The sequence below is a fragment of the Poecilia reticulata genome, linkage group LG11, assembly GCF_000633615.1.
Source record: "Poecilia reticulata strain Guanapo linkage group LG11, Guppy_female_1.0+MT, whole genome shotgun sequence".
NCBI lineage: Eukaryota > Metazoa > Chordata > Actinopteri > Cyprinodontiformes > Poeciliidae > Poecilia > Poecilia reticulata.
In genome coordinates, this window is record NC_024341.1 from 26,515,590 (window position 1) to 26,538,951 (window position 23,362).

The 23,362-nt window shown below is 39.4% G+C and overlaps 1 protein-coding gene across 1 annotated transcript in view; it reads right to left on the reverse strand.

The window, feature by feature from the left end:
* The window catches only part of atp1a3a (ATPase Na+/K+ transporting subunit alpha 3a), a 32,943-nt gene that overhangs the window by 4,237 nt on the left and 5,344 nt on the right, over positions 1-23,362 (reverse strand). The window contains exons 2-20 of the mRNA XM_008422837.2: positions 16,904-17,017; positions 15,218-15,277; positions 14,751-14,954; positions 13,144-13,257; positions 12,699-12,833; positions 12,498-12,615; positions 9,434-9,522; positions 8,954-9,133; positions 6,878-7,076; positions 5,673-5,917; positions 5,380-5,572; positions 4,756-4,931; positions 4,203-4,339; positions 2,556-2,706; positions 2,284-2,452; positions 1,949-2,103; positions 915-1,038; positions 573-718; positions 267-397 (exon numbers count right to left, since the gene is read on the reverse strand). Coding sequence (XP_008421059.1) covers positions 267-397; positions 573-718; positions 915-1,038; positions 1,949-2,103; positions 2,284-2,452; positions 2,556-2,706; positions 4,203-4,339; positions 4,756-4,931; positions 5,380-5,572; positions 5,673-5,917; positions 6,878-7,076; positions 8,954-9,133; positions 9,434-9,522; positions 12,498-12,615; positions 12,699-12,833; positions 13,144-13,257; positions 14,751-14,954; positions 15,218-15,277; positions 16,904-17,017 — 2,840 coding nt within the window. The remainder of the gene's footprint in view (positions 1-266; positions 398-572; positions 719-914; positions 1,039-1,948; positions 2,104-2,283; positions 2,453-2,555; positions 2,707-4,202; positions 4,340-4,755; positions 4,932-5,379; positions 5,573-5,672; positions 5,918-6,877; positions 7,077-8,953; positions 9,134-9,433; positions 9,523-12,497; positions 12,616-12,698; positions 12,834-13,143; positions 13,258-14,750; positions 14,955-15,217; positions 15,278-16,903; positions 17,018-23,362) is intronic.

Genomic DNA, 23,362 nt, shown 5'->3' on the forward strand with positions numbered 1-23,362 from the left:
CCATGTGGCTGCAGTGAGGAACTGCAATGTTTAAAAGCTGATTGAAAACTGGATCTTTTTTCCAGATTTTTCACCTGCCATTAGATTCAGATCTGCTTGATGTTGATTGTTAAATAAACTTCCTGGTACAAGAATTTTCTGCCAATTTACTGGAAGACCTGTAATCATCTGAGGATACAAGCCATTTCTTTTTAAAGAAAGCTTTTCATGATCAGAATTTTTTAAGGTGTATTTTCGTCAATGCTTTGAGATCATTTCATCCTCACTTCATTCCCTGCTGGAAGACGGAGTTGCGTCTGGTCTTGCAGACGATGACGTCGGCCCACTGCACCACCACGATGCTGACGAAAAACGCTGTGTGGCAAGTGAACTCTACGATCTTCCGCTGCTCATACGTCTGGTAGAAAAACAGAACATGTTCCTGTTTCAGTGCTGCTTGCCTTCACACCATCATCACATCAGAAAATTACAGTTATTGTGATGTTTTTCATGTTTGTTCCATGTGGCTGACATCAATAGAGAAGTCAGAAGGCTAACATGACAACAGAGAGATGGCAGGAGGAGACTGGTACCCATTGCTGGCCGTAGCTGTCCTCCAGGTCGTTGTTGGCGCGATCGTCCCAGTTCAGCCGGATACCAACAAGGTGAGACGGCAGGAAACCGTTTTCAGCCATGATAACAAAATAGGCAAAGAAACCACCAAGAGCTTGGATCATGCCTGCAGAAACAGAGCATAGCGTGCTGGTTAGCAGAAGGCTAGTTAGCTTTCTGTGGCAGCCATTTTTGACTGAATGATGTTAATCAGAAGTGATTAAACTAAATAGAATAGGATTTACTGCACTAACATATGTGGATGTAGCCCCAGTGTGAATGTAGTTGATGTTTTATAACTCTGGTGGTAGAAGATAACTCACCAATCTGTCCATATGAGATACTGATGAGTCTCTCGTTGACCAGTTTGTCCCTCCGTGGGTTCCTTGGCTGGCGCTTCATGATGTCACTTTCTGCTGCTTCATAGGCCAGAGAAATAGCAGGAACCTCAAACAGAACAAACATGGTTTATTCGTCAAACCTCAATCAATTTAATGGAAACGTAAACAAACATTTCATTTACAGAAAGAAAAACAATTCCTAAAATGTTTACATGAACAGTTTCAGAGGAGCAGAAGAAGCAGTCACCCTTCGTTCAAAGCATAACCAGCTCAACAGATCGACAGTAAACAAGTGAATGAGCTCAATTTGAGATTTTTCGGCAAAGGGACAAAAGTTATTTTATCATTCAGCTGCCCAAACGTTTTTCACATCCTCACATCAGTGTGAGAATAGGAGCCTGAAAGCCATGTGCCTCATCAATACTACAAGAACTGTAGAAACCATACGGATGTAAACAGGACTCAATGTTGGTAACAACTCTACAGCTCTATGTCTTAAATATAGAAAGACAAATGAAAAATGTTACATGACTCGGATTTGACCTGAAAAAAAGTGATAAATTCACTGCTGTAAGAGCAAATTTAAACTTGAAATGAAGAATATTCTTAATCAATTTCTGTGTTTTCTTTATTCTTCAGAAAGAAAAGTGAACATACCAAAGATAAGTTAATCTTTTCATTAGCCAAGCTTTAAGAGTTGGTACTCCACTGGTGTTGGTTCTGTATTATTCTTTAGATACCTCTCCATTTGAATGAGGCAGTACTCAGACAATGACATCATGATAAAATTTGTTTTTGCAGTTTGCACCTAATTTGCAGTTCCACTCAATAAGCCATATGTTTCTTGGTGACTCATTAATGGACATTATTTTATGTTTATTTACAGCTCATATATTTTGATTCTCTCTGCATGCAAACATATTGTTTAATCCATCAAAGTGTGTAGAAATGCTGAATCTGTGGGAAAATGTAGGACCTAGCAGTGATCGGTTCCCTGACTGACACTTTGTTCTCACCATGTCGGTTCCCAGGTCGATGCAGAGGATGGTGATGGTGCCCAGTGGCAGAGGGATGTTGACCAGGATGAAGAACAGGAATGGGGTGATCTCTGGGATGTTGCTGGTCAGGGTGTAAGCGATGGACTTCTTCAGGTTGTCAAAAATCAGGCGTCCTAAAGACAAAAACATGACAAGTATTTAGTCAGGGTTTGCAGACACAAAAGGTTTGGCCTGTAAAATAGATCATATTTACAATATTAAAGCTATTTTAATTGTGCTTTTATTTCAAGTTCATTTCTCAACTTTTTACTTGCTCCAATCTCTAACACCTGCTTTGTTTTTAAATCACACACCTTCTTCCACGCCAGTCACAATGGAAGCAAAGTTGTCGTCCAGCAGGATCATGTCTGCTGCTTGTTTGGACACGTCAGAGCCAGAAATCCCCATGGCAACGCCGATGTCTGCCTTCTTCAGGGCCGGGGAATCATTCACGCCGTCCCCTGTCACAGCCACGATGGCTCCCTGAGGGAAAGTTCCACACATTCATATTATCAGACCAAATGTACAACAACAGGAGATCCACTAATAAACAGCTAGAATCAACTGTAATGTTCGTTGACTCTACCTGTCGCTGGCAACCTTCGACAATAATGAGCTTCTGCTGCGGGGAAGTTCTAGCAAAGACTATCTCTGTGTGGTTCTTCAAAATATCGTCTATCTGTTCCTGAGTCAGGTCTTTCAGATCTGAGCCGTGGATCACGCAGGCCTTGGCATCCCTACAAAACAAAAACTATTTCAAGCAACAGTTTTCTCCAAATGATAAACACAGCTGTCATGAATCTAGTTATTATATTCCTTCTGTTGATGAACTAAATAATCCCTCATGTTTTTCATCAATGGAATAAGACTAGATGCATAAATGTCGGCCTGCTGTCTAGGGGTGTAGCAATACAATAATTTCACGATACGATATTCTGGTCATGACACGATATGTATCACGATATTTGTTGAGCGATACGAGTCGCTACGATTCTGTGCATTTTTACGTTTTTCTGAAAGATTTTAGAAGGACAGTGATTTTAGTGACATTTTGTGTTCCATAGACTTGAATTTAATTAACTGAAAACTGATTAAAAGCACAAACTACACAATACCTGACTCTGATTGGACAGTCTAACAGTCTGCAGCTGGACAAAATGAATYAAAGATGCAGTGAGAGAATTAGTTTCTGTCATTTAATTCATGTGGATTTGACATAAAACTCAAAAGTTTAAACGGTAATCCAGGAGCAGAGTGGGGAGATTATCAGCCTCTGTAGACTCTCAATATGCAAATGATTGATTGCACTTATGTTTTTTCTTTTGGACATTGTGGCTGCATTTTGGAGTAAAAATGCAGCCACAAATGCAGTCCTTTGGACTATGGGAAAACAGCCTTGGCTCCCGAAGTTAGCTGCTGCTAATAAGAATGATCGATCAGCCATTGTTATGGAAATCCTCACTGCGCCGCGGATTCCGACCAGGGGTTTTTCCTCTTTGTCTTCCTGCTCAAAACACAGCGCCGCTTTGCGCCCGCTTCGCGCCCGCTTCGGATGTTATCAACCCATGTTCATTCTTCAGGTAATCCTTTATATACAGAACAGAAACTGCTAAGCTAAAAACTAATTACGAAGTGAATGCTACCAGTCGAAATTTGCATTAATTTCGCGATCTCACTGCTTTTGCAGCTGCTCCGTTCGCGCCGCTACTCTTTTCCGCTTCTCTGTCACGGTTACTTGCGCAACTTTACTTCGTTTCACAGCAACAAAATACAGCCCATCGTTATTTATTGAAGATTTTACATGTCCAAAAACACAGGAATCTAATGTTTCGTTTCGTTTTGTACGTTTGGAAGCTCATTCCCTCTCACATAATCGGAAAAGCCCGGGAATGGCGGCGCTTTTGACATTTCTCTGACATTCGGAAAAATATGGTTTACTAATTTTAGCATAACTCCGGTTATACTTGGCCTATTAACACAATTTAAAAACTGGTGTGTAGTTTATAATGTGCACTTTAAGCGCAAGTTGAAAGTGAGACTGAGGGAGGCGGAGTCTTGCTGCTACGCTGTAACAAACTAGACGTTAAAAAGAGCTATAAGGCTATAAGGCTATGGACCCCTATGGTTTAATGGATAGATACTCGCGGATGAAAAATCGATACCTTCCGAGGGCGTAAAATATCGATATATATCGCCGAATCGATTTATTCATACAGCCCTACTGCTGTCTGACCTGGCGTTAACTTGGCTGACAGGAATGTTGAGACGAGCAGCGATGTCTTCCACTGTTTCATTGCCCTCAGAAATGATCCCGACTCCCTTAGCAATGGCCTTGGCTGTGATTGGATGGTCACCAGTCACCATAATAACCTACAGAACAGAAAATAGGAGGCATAATTAGAAAATAATTTACCAAAGTAAAATGACATGATAATAAGTTGCTGAACACACTAGGAAGCCTTTCATTTAATGTTATAAACCACTGATATATAACGAGAGCAGAGTTAATCTTGAGAGATAAAATGATTGGACAAATAGATGATAATAAAAATACTCTTCAGAAATATGATTTGCTTAATAATTGGTCACACAGTGGATGCATTTCTCCTTACAGCACTTTGGGTCTTTTGTGGTAGCATAAGTTTCTTTATAATTAAAGTTAAATTGAATTTGGACTGGAACTTGTATCAAAGAGTAGAACTGCAATAGAAAAATATTTAGAAATGTTTTAACTGCTGATTTTCTGGGCTTCTCTAACTTTAAAGTTGGAACTGAAAGGTTTTCACCTTGATGCCAGCGGAGCGACATTTTCCCACTGCATCAGGGACGGCGGCGCGAGGAGGATCGATCATAGACATGAGGCCAACAAAGCAAAGGTTGTCTATTTGGAAGTTGACATCATCTGTGTCGAAGGAAAAGCCTTTGGGATACTTGTCCTGTGGCATGAACAGGTGGCAAAAACCTGGAAGAAAAGGGGCAGAAAATAGAACTGTAAATACGTTTTGAATATGTTAATGTTAACCTTAGTATAACCAACATACAAATAAAGTTACAAAAAAATTTCTGAATCCTAATTGAATAAAACAAGAAAGATTTGGTCTGGTTTAACTTCAGACAGTGAGAAACATGTGCATGTGTCTTGTATAAAAATATCTGGTTTCAAGTGTAAATAATGTTTTTGAAATTTAGGCATTAATCAAACATTAGATTGAACTCTATTACAAAACTCTACAGTTTGAATATCAAGCACTTTCCAAACCTTGAAAACACCAAAATGAAATGTAAAGGCTATTTCAGTAACTTCCAAACTTTCAATTCTTCCTGTGTCATTTCAATTTATCACACATCATTTCTTTACTAACTTGGTTTATTTTCTTTGCACCTGGCATTAATTTGGGGTTTATTCTTACCCAGTACTCTCTCCCCCAGTCCTCCCAGTTCCAGGTAGGCGTTCTGGAAAGCCTCCTTCATCTCATCGTCCATTGGCTGCTCTTTGCCCTGGATCATGATGGTGGAGCAGCAGTCCAGGATCCTTTCAGGGGCTCCCTTCATCACCAGGAGGTACGGACTTACATTTTCTTCCACAGTTTCATGAATTGAAAGCTGAATGGGAACAATATTTCGTTGTGTATTTAATAAAGAGTCGTTTCAGAGTTCACGGCTTCTGGTCTGACCTAGTCCAGGAATTATTTTGAGCGTCTACCTGATACTTGTTGGTGGAGTTGAAGGGGATCTCAGCCACCTTCTTGTACTTGTCCCTCATGCTTTTGACGCTGCCGCAGGACAACTCGATGCACTTGAGCAGAGCTGACTCGGAGGCATCGCCGGCTACATCACGTTTCAGGATGGGCAGAGATTCCTGACCGGCCTTGAACGCAGCACGGTTGCACAGTCCAGCAACGCGAGCCAGAGATACCCATGTTACTGAACTTTTGTCAAAAGAGGAACCTAAAAGGGTCAAAAAGAAACAAATTTATCCGATGTCTGGGTGTTTCCTGCTACACAACTAAAATCTGATTTCTTATCGAGTCTCTTCTACACTCAACTCTTGAGAACTTAATGCTCTAAAACTAACAGGACAAATAGCAGTTTTGTTTTTTTGTAGATTGTTGAACATATGAAAACTTTACCAGCAGCACATTTCATGAGGTGTTTAGCTGAATTTAAGATTTATTTTAACCTCTTAACTGTTATGGGACCAGTGTCCTCACAGACCTGTTGACCTACATTTAGGCGCTTTGTAAGTAACAAGGGCTCATGGTTAGAAATCAGATAGATAACATGCACAGTGTGTGTGTGTGTGGGCGTGTGTGTGTGTGTGTGTGTGTGTGTGTGTGTGTGTGTGTAGGTGTAGGTGAAAAATGATAAGAGCAGAGTTGAGCTTTAGTTTTACAATGAAGATATTATTGTACAAATAGGTCAGATGATAAATTTTGATTTTCATAATACCAACAAGAGTAATTCCATTGCTTTGTAAAATTATTATTTTATTATTGTGCTGTTGTCTTTTAGTCCGTCAGTGTTGATTTGAAACACTTCTCTACTATTTATATGGTCTTAAATATTGATTAAAACAAAGTTTCCAGTCAGAGTTTATAAATCTAAACCAGAGGCCAGCAATGACCTCCTCCTCTAATGAGAAAAGCACTTAATATGTGAATTAGAGCAGCTGGTTGGGAATTCACTTATTGTAAACATATTTTTTATAGAAGATAAAATGAGAGCCTAATGAGAAAATGAGAACATATGATTTATCTTACAAATGCTAGGCGATGACATAATCAAGTTGCTAATTGTTTATTGATGCCATGAGCTACATATAAAATAAACTACATAAAAACCTGGTTGAACTCAGAACCAGTTCTTGTTAAGGATGAACTGAAACTCCTCCCAGTCCATAATTCTCACCTGACTGGTCTTCAGTCGTGTCAGCCTCGTGGATCTGATTGTCGAACCACATGTGGGCCACGGTCATCCGGTTCTGGGTCAGGGTGCCGGTCTTGTCGGAGCAGATTGTGGAGGTTGAACCCAGAGTTTCCACAGCCTCCAGGTTCTTCACAAGGCAGTTCTTACGGGCCATTCGCTTCGCAGTCAGAGTCAAACACACCTGGAAGGACAGAGCGATGCCAGAGAGGGAGGCAGAGGAGGAGACAAATGGAGGAAGAGAAGGATGGATAGATGGCGATTACAACAAAGAAAGAGAAGAATAAAGACAGATTAGTGCTTTATATGGGGAACCTGACGTTAGAGGAGCATCTGCTTGAGCAGAGTTAATTAGTAGCAAACTAAACCAAATAAGAAACAACCCAAACGAGATTCCCGAAGAACTTTATTCTCCTTAACAGCTCAGCAAAATGCACTAACATCAAGATTCCTTCTGAGAAGTATAAACAGCCAATAAAGCGATGCAGAGGCATGACTGAGTGAGGTGACGCAGCAGAACAGCAATGCATTATGGGACATGTGTCAAACTCAAGGCCCAGCGGCCAAATCTGGTTCGTCATAGCTTTTTATGTGGCCCTCTGGACTCCAGGGCCACATAAATAGAACCTTGAAGAGAACAGCTGTGTGTTTAAATATTATTTTATCAGTCAAATCAAACCAAGTTTTATCTGTACACTGCCAAATTTCATCAATCAGTCCCTCCAGTTTTCCACGACCGCAAAAATTCATGCAAAATCAACAAAGCCCTGCATTATTATTATAAAGCACAAATGTGAATTTATTGCAAATTGTCTGCAAAAGTGGTTTAAAACTTTGGGTTTAAGCAATGCTAACTCCCACCTGCAGGTGGCAGTGTTTCTTAATTGTAATAGCATGCTGCCTCAGTCTAACTTGATGTCAAGTTATAGTCTGATTGACGTGGCAAGTAACAAAAAGTCACATTTACTGTCATACATAAGCGTAAATATAGCAAAATTCCATGCAAGTATTTCTAAAGTAGCACCACAAAATCTGCAATTTTGATAGCTAAATATCACAAAAACAATTGCAAAATCTTGGAGGGACTGACCAGTGTGAAAATGTGATCAATATGTATAATTTTAAGAAGTTCTCATTGAATGCAGACACACCTATTTATTAATATTTTAATTAAGAGGTTAATAGGTTTTAGCAATACCTTCTGGCACAATCTGCCGTTTGAGAACATTCATCATCTTGGAATGGCCCGAAATGAAAATGAGTTTGACACCTCGGCATTATGGTATTGAGCCAAGTACAGCAAGGCCAAAGGGCCAAACAGAACAAGCCAAGGCCGAGCCAAGGAGGCCAAGTTCAGACTATCAAGCTAAAAAGTAGCAGACCTAATGTCATTACATTAACTAGCTGTTGTCATTGCAGAAAGCCCCGCCCTGGAAAAGAGGGGAGAGACATTACAGAGAGGAGAATGGACAGAGAGAAACACAAACACACAACCACATGAGTGCTTTAGTACAAAGACACACACACACACAGAGAGAACTGAACACATTCAGTACAGATACAAAAACTGAGCCAGACACAAAGTCACAGCACAAAAACACAAAACTAAGAGAAAAAACACCACAGGACAAAATGTTCAGCATAATCACTGCAGTCACAAAACACACACTGAAAAAAACACACTACAGGCTCACAGTCACACAAACTGACAGTAACAACAAATCTACCAATGTTCAGTAAAATAGTTTTTTAGTGAAATGTTTTTCAAGTGCATTTGTGTTTGTATAGCTATCTAAGTAAAAAGTTACCTAAAAAAAGTAATAAATAATTCTTATCATCACTTTTATCGTTATCAAAATACTACCACAAAATATTGTGATAAAACTTGTAGTCCATACTGCCCTCCCCTTCCTACAACAAATATAAAGGACAAGACACAAAATGTAGCTATAACAAAATCCCAACTCGACAGAAACATTACAGAGATGATGTGCTAACCCTCCGTGTTTTTCAAAGATAAAAACGCCACAAACACTCAAATCAGTTTCTCTGAAAACTCACGGTGACAGTAGCCAGAAGTCCTTCAGGGACATTAGCGACGATGATGCCGATGAGGAAGATGACGGCCTCTAGCCAGGTGTAGCCCAGGACCAGCGAAAGGATGAAGAAGGTCACGCCAAGAAAGACGGCCACGCCAGTGATGATATGGATGAAGTGCTCAATCTCCCTAGCAATGGGTGTCTGAAAAAAGATGAAAAACAAATTCTTGCTCAAACGTAGATTTGAGTGCTGGCAGCTTTATGCTTTAAATAACCTGTTTTTAACCTAAAATGAAACGATGAACCTCATCTCTCTTTTTGAAGATCAGATAAGCTGAAACTACTCTGTTATGGCAGAAAAATAAACATAGACAACCATCAGTAAACCCAAAAAATAGAGAAATTGGATAAAGTAGGCATAAATATTTGATAACATCTTTAACTGATGTTCTTGTGAATCAGGAGCTTTAATGCGCCTGTGGACAGATGATGAAGTTGTTACCTTGCCGGTCTCCAGGCCTGAGGTGAGTGTGGCGATGCGACCCATCACTGTACGATCACCGGTGCACACGACAATTCCACGAGCAGTTCCTAGAGACAAGGTTAGAGAACACTGTTACTAGGCCTGTCACGATAAATTTTGCAGGACGATTAATTGTCTAAAAATTATTGCGATAAACGATAATATTGTTTCAAGACCTTTGGACACTGATTTAATGGAAATGACGTAATAATGCATGCGATTTCCTGCCATAGATTGATACACTTTAAGCCTTGCTTGGATTAAAGCTTGTGCACGACCGCATTTGCAGCTCAACTGTCGTAGGATCAATAAGAACAAAGGAGTGTCTGCTGGTGTAAGTATTATTGCTTTGCTTTCTTTGTGTTTAGTGAATGAAAAAAATAAAGTCAATAATAAACACATCCATTATCAAAACCTTTTAGCCAAGTACAGCATAATGGCAGTACTGATACAACTTCTACACCTTGAAGCCTGTCTGTTACAGTCTTACGTTAGCTGAACAGATCRRTATGCAATGTGTACCGTATCTGACATACATTAAAGATTTTATTTTACCTGAAAAGGCTTTTTACTAAACTGTAATTGTGTTTGCCACGCTAATCGTGTTAGCCTCCGAGTACCGTTGCGATCTGCTGTGTTCCTCATTGACCGGTAGCATTTAGCTGTGACGCGCACAATCTTGGAGCCATTGCGTGGCTCAAACACCTTGATATCGTCCAAAAAAGATGACATGAACTTGTTGGTTCCCCTGTCCATTGTCGTGGCTGATATTTTTTGAAAATCCGGCAGAAAGGCCCAGATATTGTGACTGCACAACTGCAGAGTAAGACACAGTGAGCTAGCCATGTAGCTACCCACACAGTAAATAAGTAAAGTACAGTGATATATTTGTTTTCTTCTCTCTTCCGACGTCAACATGAAATACTACATTTCTACACTTAAACAGTTTTCTAAAGTGGATTTTCAATTGAAGCAGGAGATAATAACTAAAGGAAGACCAACACCGGAGCTGAAAGTTTTACTTAAAGACAGTTTGATGATTCTCAAACAAAGGAGAAAAGACATGCCCAGGATAGACTTGGCTTTGGATGAACGGATATTTTTGTGCAGAATTAAGGGTGCATGGATTTCAGTGATACGTAAAGGTAAGACACCAATAAGATGTTTTTGTTTAGTTTTTTAATTAAATGTGCATTTTGTGGGCTACAATGTTTAAATAATTTAGTAAAGTAGAAGCGGTAGCTAGGTAGCTAATCTACCACAGCAATTATTTATTAATAAAACAGTAAGCCTAAAAAGTACTACAACAACAAACTAAATGTTCTGTTCTATGTGCAAAATTCTTGAATGTTTTTTGGTATTAAATCCTAAAACATGAAGTGGCATTATTGTTAGTTGCTATGGCAACGAGTCTGTGTAGCTTGGCGAATACAGATCACTTTGCTGTGGATCATAGCACGAAATTAATACCTACATTTCTAAGTTTCACTGAGTTAACGCGGCCATGGATGACAYGTAAAAGATTAGTCTTTTTGCCCCCCAGCGTTGTATGCATGCTCGAAATTTCCGTAGGTCCAATAACATGCATGGTGTCTAAGTCACAAGTTAGTGCCACCAGCAATGAACCTCACCGCACGTCACTGTTGAAGACACAAGTTCAAATCCATGCTGAGAGTGGAGCTTCTTCAATCAGTGCTCCTCCGCAGCACAAGCAATATAACATGATCCTCTGCAGTGATGGCAAAGCCATCACTGCAGAGGATCATGAGGATCATCAGGGGTTCAGAGGATCATGAGGATCATCAGGGGTTCAGAGGATCATCAGGGGTTCGATCGAACCCAGGTTAAGAACCACTGACCTAGGATTTCTGTCGGCTAATGTGTCTCTCAGGTTTTGAAAATGGGCCAACAACTCGTGTAGTGTGCGCTGGACATTACACTAAGCAAATGAGGAAGGGAGGGTCAGTGGAGAGCACCGGAGGTGAGCCTTTTTTCATTCAGTGTCATCATTAGAAAGAAAAAAAGGTAGGAAGAGACGATAAAGCCGATAATTAAAATGAAGATGATAGGTTTAATTTATTGTGCGATTAATTGATTTATCGTTTATCACGCGACAGACCTAATTGTTACACTTATGGCATTTAAACAAACTCTGTTAAAAACAGAAACTAATCAAAATTATTACATAGAATCACAATAAATGAAAGCATAAACAGGATTGACTGTTTGATTTAACTTGAAAGCACGAGATATGAATTTTGACCACAAGAGGGCACCAGACGAAAAATGATAAATATAGCAGGAATTTTAAATTTTTGTCTAATTAAGATCATGATAGTTTTATATTTAATAGCAAAATGCATTACAAACATATGAAGCTGAAGTTGGAAAACAATAATTACATTCACACAAATGTCAAAATATCCCTGTGGTTTTAAATACATCAGTACCTCTTCTATAAATTTCTAATCCACTTATTAGTCTATTAAAAGCATGTGGAAAAAGAATGGAAATCCCATCCAGCCTATTATATGTTTATCCCTAGAGGGGTTGCGAGGAGTGCTGGTGCCTATCGGTTAAAGAGCGAGAGGCACCATAACCATAACGCTAACCCAGGGCAACACAGAGACAGACAGGACAAACAGTCATACACACACACAACCACACATAAGAAGAATTTAGAGAGACCAATCAACCTGACAGTCATGCTTCTGGAATGTGGGAGGAAGCTGGAGTACCAGGACAGAACCCACGCATGCACTGGGAGAACATGCAAACTCCAGACCCCAGGCCAGGATTCAAACCCAGGACCTTCTTGCTGCAAAGCAACAGTACTAAAAACTGTGCCACTGTGCAGCCCAAAAAAGGGAATTTGCATTATTTTATTTAATAAACCATGTTACTTGATAATTAAAAACAACCTCACTTGTCTGCTACACCTTTCTACTCTATAAATACATTGCACAGATGAAAGGGTTGTTTGTCGTCTCCATTAAGGTTAAATTTATAAAGACCATTATAAACTTGACAGTTGTGAAGTTACCCTCAACACAGTTGGTGGAGAAGAAGGCGATGTTTCGGGTTTCCAGAGGGTTGTCATGGGTGCACTCAGGTGACCTGGTCTGGGGCTCCGATTCTCCAGTCAGGGATGAGTTGTCAACCTGGAAACGCAGGAAAACCGTTTAAAACTAGTTATTTAAACAGAGAAATTGCTAGAGCTTGAGCTTTTTTTGTTTGTGCACACCTTGCAGCCATGGGCGGAGATGATGCGGAGGTCAGCGGGGATCCGGTCGCCTCCCTTCACCTCCACCAGGTCTCCTGCCACCACCTGCTCGGCATTGATCTGCATCTTCTCTCCCTCTCGGATCACCAAGGCTTGCTGGGCATGGAAGGCAGTCATGAGATATTTCATAGCTAAATGTTTTAACTGGTATAAAAATATTTTAAAAAAAAAACTTTCATGTAAAACTTTTCCAGCAAAAAGTTTTACAGGAAAAAAATTTAATGTAGAAACATCTGACTGCCATAAAAGTCAGTTACATAAGAAAATGAAACCTTGAAATGGTGTCAAAAAACGTTTTGGAAGGGTTCTTTTTTTAAAACACTATGAAAACAGCATAGAAAGATTCATTATCTATATTTCTTAGAGATTTAGAAAAAAAAGCAAAAACCACAAAACACATTTGCACCTGAGGGACCATGTTCTTGAAGGACTCCATGATCTTGGAGCTCTTAGCTTCCTGAAAATAGGAGAAGCAGCCAGTGACGACGACAACAGCCGAAAGCACAATGCCCAGATATAACTACAGAGAGAGAAGAAGAGAAGAGAAAAAATATTAGACTTTCAGATCTGATGTAAAAATCTGTCAAGTTAGATCACTTTTCTAATCTAAAAATATGTTGCATCCAAGCAGAGAAAAAAAAAATACACCTCATCAGCTAATGTTAACATCAAATAACTGACTGAAAGAAAACTATTTTAGAAAAATGTGAAGTTATCACTGAAGTCTTCAAGCTGTAGCTGTTTTTATCGTCTTAAATGTTAACATGTGGTGAAACACATTAACTAACCTCTCGAAGCCCTGTTATCTATATTTGTTTGTGGCTGGTCATCGGAGCATGAACTCATGTTTTGGTGGCTAACAGACAGGAGCGCTCATCCTGGATCAACACTGCTGCTGTTTCATGACTCCTCCCTGCGGACTGACCCACAGTATTTTGTCTGGTCATGCTGTGTGCGTCAGAACCGTTTAGCCTCTGTTCTCGGCTCTGTTCTGTGCTCTGACCCGGCATGGAAACTGTGCTGACCCGACAATATCTTTCTCTTCCCCAAACGTTCCAAACACCAGGAGTCACCGTCTCCCTACGGCGTCATGAAAACGGACGCTAACAGGACGGAGTGTGTCATCCTGAAGATGGGCCAGTTGGCAGCGTCGGGACAAACAGCCGACACACTCATCCCGAAGGACTCTGCACAATGATCTCTGACGAGATGAGGGGAAACAGAGCAGCAAATACTCACCCTAACACTGACACGTCTCCACAACTATCAGGCAGAAAATTATGACCACTGGGAGAGAAACTGAAAAGCACTGACACTCTCTAATGCATATATTTAGCAGCAAGAAAACATTTTCTTCTGGGTTGATAGTTTAGAGGCAAAAGAATTCTGGTTAAATTATGATGGTTAAATCCACTCTGTTGGGGTGTTTTACCACCTGATACTCTGGTAGACTTGGTTCAACTGGGGGACCAAAACTGAAACATTTGTTACATTTTCAGCTGCTACTGTTCTCTTTCCACTGCACTGTGGCAAACTAACCAGACCGACTGAAACGCCTGTTCATCCCCTGACATGAGGGGGAACAGCACCGAGAACGACTGAACAAAACAACATAAAAACCTCCAAAGAAGACATGAGCACAACTTCCATCCTCACAAAATGTAAAAAAACAGTTGTAGGATTTCTTTTTTGTAAAAGTCCGCACATCATTTCACCAGCTAGCGCTAGAAACACGCATTTGTTTTGGTTGTATTTACCCAGAATGCTCTGTGTTATAATCTGCACGGAGGTCTCATGCCAGTCGGTTTTAATTAGTAGTATGAATGATCACACCAAAAAAACAACATAAAAGATTTCAGCAAAAATTGAAATTGAGCATCAGGACCATAGCCTGATTCAGTAACTATCTGCCATAGTTCCACTAAAATTACATTGTAACAATGTTAGAAGCTACATTTCCATTTAAAGCAACATGAGTTCAAGCATGAATGTTTGAGACAACCCTCCACTTACATTATCCCCAGCAGGATCATCCTCTGTCGCAGCCTGGATGGCGTAGGCCAGGAAGCAGAGGATGGCACCGATCCACAGCAAGATAGAGAAGCCACCAAACAGCTGACGGCAGAACTTGATCCACTCTGGAGTGGTGGGGGGTGGGGTCAGGGCATTGGGTCCGTCCCTGGCCAGGAACTCTGCTGCCCTGGCATTGGTCAAGCCCTGGGTGTGGTAAACACAGAGAGGGGATGTATTACCAATCAGTAGGAGGGTCATAGAAATAAACAAACATGAAAACAAATCACCAAGAAACATTGAGCCCAGAAGCAAAGCATTTAAGACGGAGAATATTTGTTTTAAACAGAATATTTGTGGGGGGGAAAGAGGGGTTTGAAACCGATGTTCTAACTTAGGTGAAACTGCTGTAATTGTCCTGAAACAGGAACTTTCAGACTGATCTGTGTGGTTTGAAGTTAATATCTTACCTGAACCATATCCGTGGTGTATTTCCGGCAAATCTCCTCAACGGACATTTTATGTTCCGTCTGCAGAGAAAACAGATGGGCGGTGAATTTAAAAACCTACATAAAAGGCAACATTCATAAAGAACATTTCAAGTCTTACTGATGAGTCGCATTCGCCTGTTAGTGCACATTCATCTAAAATATTCTTATATAAATTCAAAATCTGCACCTGAAAAACCACTAAACGTAAGACAGCAAATCCTCGTTTTTAATATAGCAAAGCATTTTTTTTAATCTTCAGTTTGATATTATTTCATCTGAAACATGTTAAGTGGCTTTAAATCAACAAGCTATGCTGTGGGTTTGAACTTCTGCCTTAGACCTGTGTTTTCCAACCTTTTTTGAGCCAAGGTACATTGTTTTGATTGAAAAAAATCATGAGACACACCACCAACCAAAAATGTAAACAAAGATACTCTGTAGCCGCCTATATTACATATATAGTCATTCTTATCAAAGTGTATTGAATAGGAAACAAATAAACACAAAAATGTATTTTTATCATATTTTACATTTCTTATTTCAAACTGCACTTAATATGTCCACTTCAAAAATACACCTGAACAGTGCCACAACACTGTTGTGTGATGCATGAATGTAGTAACATTCATGCATCACTAATTCTCTTGTTTCAATGTAAAATGCTCTGTACCTACTGCCATCTAGTGGTAAGAAAATTACATGATTACGCTGCTAGTCACGACTACAGCAGAGACACTCAAAGATGGCATTATTTGCAAATAATTAATTCGTTTTCAAAAATCTTTTAAGACCAATTACCGTATTATCCGGTCTATGAGCGCACCATACTATAAACCGTACCTTCAAATTTTTTGACCCCCCACCCCCGGAAACGTACATATATCAGCCGCACCGGGCTGCAAGCCGCTGGTATCTCTGCTGCTCTCGGTTTCCCATAAGGACCCAGCAGCGGGCAGCAGGGGGCTGCGTCCTAATAACTGCTGGATATATTAAGGACGCAGTTCTCYGTCTCCAAATCCGGTTTTRTTCACGCCGAGTTTACGTGCAGCGGCTCTATTTCCCTCCTGTAGTGCCAGATCGATGCTCCTCAACTTAGAAGCTGCATCATATGAGTTTGAAAACATTTCTCCGTCGTGCCTGCTGCTAGCATGTGCTTGTTCTAAATGAAAATTAGCGCGTTCTTCTTTCATTTCCAATTTTGACTTCCAATGATTCACTTCCTGCTAAAGAGCCCCTTGGTGGGTGAAGAAAGATCCACAGAAAAGCCGCATGTTCAAAGTGTAGGAAAAAAGTAGCAGCTTATAGTCCGGAAAATACTGTAGATGAAATTGAATAATTTCCACGGCACACCTGACGATCACTCACGGTACACTAGTGTGCCGCGACACAGTGGTTGAAAAACACTGTCTTAGAGAAATAAATCACTCCACAAAGAAATTAAATTGATCGTCCATCGTCCACCCTACAGCACAAAGTGCTAAAAACATCTTTTATATTATCTCATTTAAAAACAGGAAGATCAGGTGACTTGACTTTACTCATCTGCTTCTGACCATCTCTCTGCTTCCACATGAACCATTAGTGATACAGTTCTTCATCAAATGAACCTGGGTAACACAGATGAATGCTGAACATCAGTATGTGAAACACAGGAAGAGCACGTACGATGGGTACTTCTTTCTTCAGGTCATCCATGTCCTTTCCTCCCTTCTTCTTTAGAGACTCCTTGTCATCCGTGTCCTGTGTGGTGGCCACCCGGTAGCTGTCCGACCGTCCGTACTGGAACACACAAAGGCCAAAAAGCTTTCTTTTAGCCCTTCATAGTAGAGAACAATATCTACTAATCAGGAACAAAATATAAGACAAATGAGGAACGAGATACCAGGCGATACATTCAGGACACATACTGATGGTTGGTGATTCTGACAACTGATCTATAGAGGATATAATACTGATAGATAACAAGAGAACCTTCATGTTGAGATCAAAATGTGGAAGGAGTCTTCTGGAGTGAGAAGAACAAGAACTAAATGTTTCCAGATTAGGTCTGCAATTTATCCCACCATCATTTCTAATTCTGTTTCTGTTGTTCAGACTGTGATGGAAGGAAGATGCAAGTTACACTAACCTGAGAAAAGAATATTCAACTTAGACTTGAACTACAAATTTTACAGTAGTTTATGAAAACATACAATAGCCCAGTCTGCTGAAACGTTCAATCGTTGAGGAGATGCAGACTCAGGACTGGGGACTCAGAGTTATTTTTCAAAGTAGAAAAGCAAACACTGCATGTCATTCTAGATGTTAAGATTGTTTACTTTACAATAATTACATTCCACTGGTGTCGATTCAACATTATGACTCAGAAGATCTTGGTTAAAACGTGATCGGTCATTTGGAAACATCAGTCTTAAAACTGTACAAATATAACTTAAAGCAGCAAGAAGAGATGAGAAACCACGAGCCAAAAAAAACATAAAATGATGTTTTTCTAGCCTTAGCTGCCCTCATTTCTATGCTGGTAACCCCTTTATGCAGATCTAAGTAGTTTTAGGTCTGCAGGTCACCTCCAGTTAACATAACATTGAAAATCAAGCACTTGATGTCCTTTGTTTAATAAAAAACAGCTTTTCATTTGAAAACCGATGTATTTTCTTTCCTGTTTTTGGCAGTTTCATAAATACCGTTACATAGATAGAATTACATATAAATAAAAGATATACAAGAAAGAAAATCTAAATCTAAAGTTTCCTTTGTCAGTATGATGGGCCACATTGTATTGATCAGTTGCAACGTCCACTTTTGTCAGAAGAAAAGATATATTTAGAGTTTATTATTAAATAAAATTTACTTTTTCCATCATAGTTACTTCTATGGTTGCTTGATCTAATTATTTGCTCAACCTTAAAATACTGGTTATAAATGAAGCATTGTATAACACCTCATTAATGACCAACTATGTTTGTAGTCCTGGATTTCAGTATTTCACACATTCCGGTTGAAGCTTTACTGCGCTCTCTTTGCACTGACAGAGGAACATCCCGTGGGTTCCTACAACAGAACTAAAATACCAGCCGGCTGCTCTGATAAAAACTGCTTGTCCCTCAGAAACCAGAAAATGGCACAAAGGAATGGGGACAGGAGAACTTTTTTTTAATTCCCCAAACTTGGTTTGCTTTCAGTTTATAGGTTGTTTAATTTCCTAACAAAAAAAAAAATCAGATTTAGCATTGAACTTTTGCTGACATTCCCAATGAAACCTCAGTAAAATCTTATCACTGCAGTATTTCTGAGAGATTATCTCCCAAAGGAGAAGGATCAATCCTCCTGGAAGAACCTGCAACAAAAAAGAGCCAATTTCTACTGGAACCAAAAGGCTAGTCATCTAAATATCTAAAATATTCAAAACAATTGTTATAAAGGTGATATTAAACTTTATATGTCTGCCTCTATGAAAATATAAATAAAAACAATTCGTAACAACCTGATATCTAATGGACATGTTAAGCTTTCTCTTAACATGTAGGAAATATTTCTGAATCCTATCAGAACATCTTATAGTTCATTATGTGTTAATGAACCAAGTACAAATAATGTCATATAAAAATGTACATTTTTATTTAAGGGTGTCATTTAAACAGAATCCAGTGTCTACATGTGTGGTATAATTAAAGTCAAAGGAGAGAAAAATAGTGAAACTGATTAAAGAATTTGGAGCTTTGATGAAAAAATCTAAATAAAAAAAAGATTAAAAAACTAATACTGATGAACATGTGTTCTTCCACGTTTATGTGTGAACACGTGGATTTACAAACACTGCATGTTGACGTATCTCTGGCCATCTGTCAGAAAGTGTTCTGAACCCTGGACAGTAGCATGTTTACTACAGCCACAGATTAACCCACTGAACAACAATAATCCCCCTGTCAGTCTCTCCTCCGCTGCCTCTGCATTCGTAACAAACACACATTTTTGTGCTAAAGTACAGAAAACGTGACAATTAAACATTTTGTCTTTACAATTTATTTTCTGCAAGACTATAACATGCTTCTTTATATTTAACTTAAGATGACAAATTTGATAAGATATTGCAATTTGTTACTTTTTTCACTGATGTTGAAAGAAATTGTATAGAATTGAAATTTAATAACATAAATTGTGAGCATAAGAATAATTTCCCCACACATTCTGGTAAAACACATGGTAAAAACTGTAAACTGTATTGAGATTCTAGCCTTTTACCTTTTAAAAAAGGTATCTGGTTTCTCCTGGCAGTTTCCCGTTTATGATCTTTGGAAATGACCTGTGTTGGAACTCCAGGATGAAACTCAAGTCCCCATTACGTAAGCCACATAATCAGCAAGACACCAGACTATGTGCTGTGCATTACAGGTTACAGCTGCCATTATTTTTGGCAGCTGGTTAAATCTGGGTCTATAGGTCTTTTTAACCCAATATTGCGATGGTGACAGTGAGAGTGATTGAAGCCACTGTGGCTTCCTCTGGGTCATGTGACCAGCAGCTTTGCCAGCTACGCTCAGGTATGCAGACAGCTGCAGTTAGTGATAGCCTAAACATTAGTCATTACATTTTATTAATAAAAACAAAACTCTAACCTACTTAAACAGAACAAACTAAGTTTTTTTGCACACATTTAAATAGAACCACAAAGAAAAATGTTAAAACTAAATTAATAACTCATATCAAAACAAGGTAAACATGCTGTTATTATATTAGCAAAAATAGGAGATTATTTAGTATATATGTTGACTTTGATTACAAAACCTAAAAAGTTTTGTAGAATTGTGTTTATTTTATTAACTTCAATGGCTCATTAGATTGTGACTCTGCAGGGTTTCCCCCACTGTATTGTAAATCTGGTGGGCCACCAGACTTTACTTGGCCCCTAAGCATTGCTTGTTTATTTTAAGTAGGGTGTCAGTAAAGACAAATTTATAGGTTTATAGTTGGTGCAGTGAACAACGAGCGAGGGGCAAAAACACGGTGAACCGCCAGCAGAGCGCCTAGTACCCCTAACACTGGGCCTAGCAGGTTTTCTGGAGGAAACTCTGCTCTGTATGCACTGATGCCTATTCTCAGTAATTGTCAGGGACAGAAAGTTCTGATGAGGACTCTCCTCCTTTCTGTCCCACATTTAAAACAACCCAAAATGTGTATCTCTAACAAACTGAGCACAGACAGTAAAGAAAAAGGGCTACAGAGTGGTGCAGTTGGTAGCACCTTTGCTTTGCAGCAACAACCTCGTGTTCGGATCCTGACTTGAGGTTTTTCTGCGTGGAATTTGCAGGTTCTCCTTCTGCATGTGTGGGTTGCCACAGTCAGACTGTTAGCCTAAACACTTACTCCAAATTGACCTTAGGACACCTTACTGAGGAAACCATGTGTACATAATTGTATGTCTTGTGTAGAGTGGTGACCTGTCGAGGGTGTACCCTGCCTCCTCAATAGCTAGAGATGAACACCAGCCCCCTGACACCGTGCAAAAATAAGCTCGTATAAACAGTGAATGGATGTAAAAATAAATGAGCAATCAGGTTCTGGGATGACTTCTTCTGACACTCTTCCCACCAAAATTATCTCAAATCTACAAACCTCTTCAAGAATATTTCTTAATCTCATAAATTACCATAAAGCTGAACGGAGGAAGGATCTGATGATGTAAAATACTTTTCAGTCCGAGAAGTCTGTTTACATGCTCAGGAAAGACGACAAATGAGGAGAAACAATCTTTTTTCTCAAGAAACTGAGCAAACTGTTCAAAAGTTCCTACACTTTAAGACTTAAAAACCACACTCGGGAACATGAAGAATCCTTGTATTCATCTGTTCTGCTGGTGAACTGTATCCAGACCAGCATGTTTTATTTCTGAGCCGAGTCTGAGGAAAACTGGATTATCTTTTTAATCTGCAGAAATCAGGGGTCAAATGTTGACGTCAGACAGAAATATTTTATGGCCATACCTCAGTTTGGGCAAACGGGAGTTTGAAAAGATAACAATCCACTACCAGCAAAACCCTTATCAGGTCTTTACATCAGCGGATACAGTAACAGCAGCCTTGTTGGTGAAGTATCTGCCAGCTGGCACAGATTCAGCTGGTATTTAACCCATTTTTCAACCTAATCTGATGATGTTCCAGTGATCAGAACGTCACGCTGCTGGCTCTGAGTCTGAATGGAGGCTCCTGTCAGTGTAGCCCTGAGAGCAGAGTAGTAGCTCCGGTTGTGCCACATTAAATAGATCATAGTTCTGCACGCAAAAAGAAATGGATTACCACACAGCTCAGCGAACTGACTGCCCTAGAAAATATTGAAGGACTGCTTGTTAAACACACACAGGCAATAGCATAAGAGGGATTCTTCATCATCAGCGCCTCCCTGAGCCCTCCCAGTTTGTTTACACTCTCCTCCCTCCATCTGCTTCGATCAAGGCTCTCTTCCACTCATCTGCACTGAGGTTCAAACTGGAGGAAGCCGTCTGGACCATAAAAAATGACAACTGTGCTTATTTTTTGCAACCTGTGCTTTTAAGAGATAAAATCTTCAAGATTTATTTGTGTAAAATATTCTTCATCAATAGCCATTGCATTTCTTTCAGTGTGGCACAACTAACAATAACATGGAAATAAATGTGTTCATGATGAGTAGGGTTGTAACAATTCATTGAATGAGTAGAGGACCTAAATATTTAAAAATGATCTGACTTAAAGCTTTGTTAAACTGTGTTTTACTATTTAGTGCTCTGTCTTCTGGCCAGATGATTATTTTTGTTGTGCAATGCTCCAATGAGGTGTTGACTAGAAGCACACTTAAAGTTTAACTAGCTCAGTCCACTGCATAATAAAATTGGCATTTCACATCAACATGTCTTCCACAATGCAGCACCTCAGCAGGAAACATTAAACCTTAATAAGATGAGCTAGTTGTAGTCTAACTTCTGAACCTTATTTTCTTTCTTTGCTCACCAGTCTGAACTACCTCCTCCTCCATTTAAACTTCAGTAAATACATTAACATATCTTTACATTTTGTATTCTTGCTCAGTTTTCTCTGTGCTTTATGATCTAAATTCTAGAAAACATCCACTATGTGCATAAAGCTCATTTGTGGCTGCTAACAGGTGAGGTTTTTTGTTCCCTTTCGAAGAGACAAACTTATCTGTAACTGCTAGAACAATATATTTTCCTATATATGTAGAGCATGCACAGAAAAACATATTGCATGTGCTTGCTGATCAAGAAGAATAATGATGTAAAAAAATAAAAAACAAAAATATTTTATAACAAAAACTTTTTCATACTTCAAACTTTAGACTGACAGCGAAGTATAATATAAAAGGCATTCGATTTTAGATTGCTTTTTAATTGTTAAGGTAATGTGAAATATTTTATTTCTCAGTTTTTCCACTTATACAGTGCTCCAATTTTCCACTGCGGGCAACTGTGGCTGTGTGGATAGAGTAGTCGTCTTGCAATTGGAAGGTTGTAGGTTTGATTCCAGCTTCCCCCCCTGCCACGTGTCGATGTGCCCTTGGGCAAGGCACTTAAATTGCCTACTGATCTGCGTATATGGGTGAGTGTGACTCTAGTGTAAAGTGCTTTGAGTGATCAGAAATGATTGGAGAAGCTCTAAGTTCACTTACTTAAGTTTTTTCACACTTGAGACTAAGATGTTTGAATTGTACAGTATTTTAAACAATTAAATGTGTTGAAAAAAACTATTGTTTTTTACTAGCATTTTCTCTTTAACTAGCTTAGGAAGCTACTACAGAACAGGACAATGTCTAATTCAATTATTCGATTAATCGTCAGATTCCTCAAATTGCTCGATAACTAAAATAATCAGCCCTACTGATGCCATCAAATTCCAATTGCTTGATCTACATTTTCGAAGCAACATCCAATAAAAATTAAAAATTTTAATGCTTGAAGTCACTAGTTAAGTAGGAGGCCACATTAAAAGTGTGAAAAGGTCATCCATCCATCCATCCAATTTCTTGCACCCTTGTCCCTCAGTGGGGTCGGGAGGGTTGCTGGTGCCCATCTCCAGCTAACGTTTCGGGCGAGAGGCGGGGTTCACCCTGGACAGGTCGTCAGTCTGTCACAGG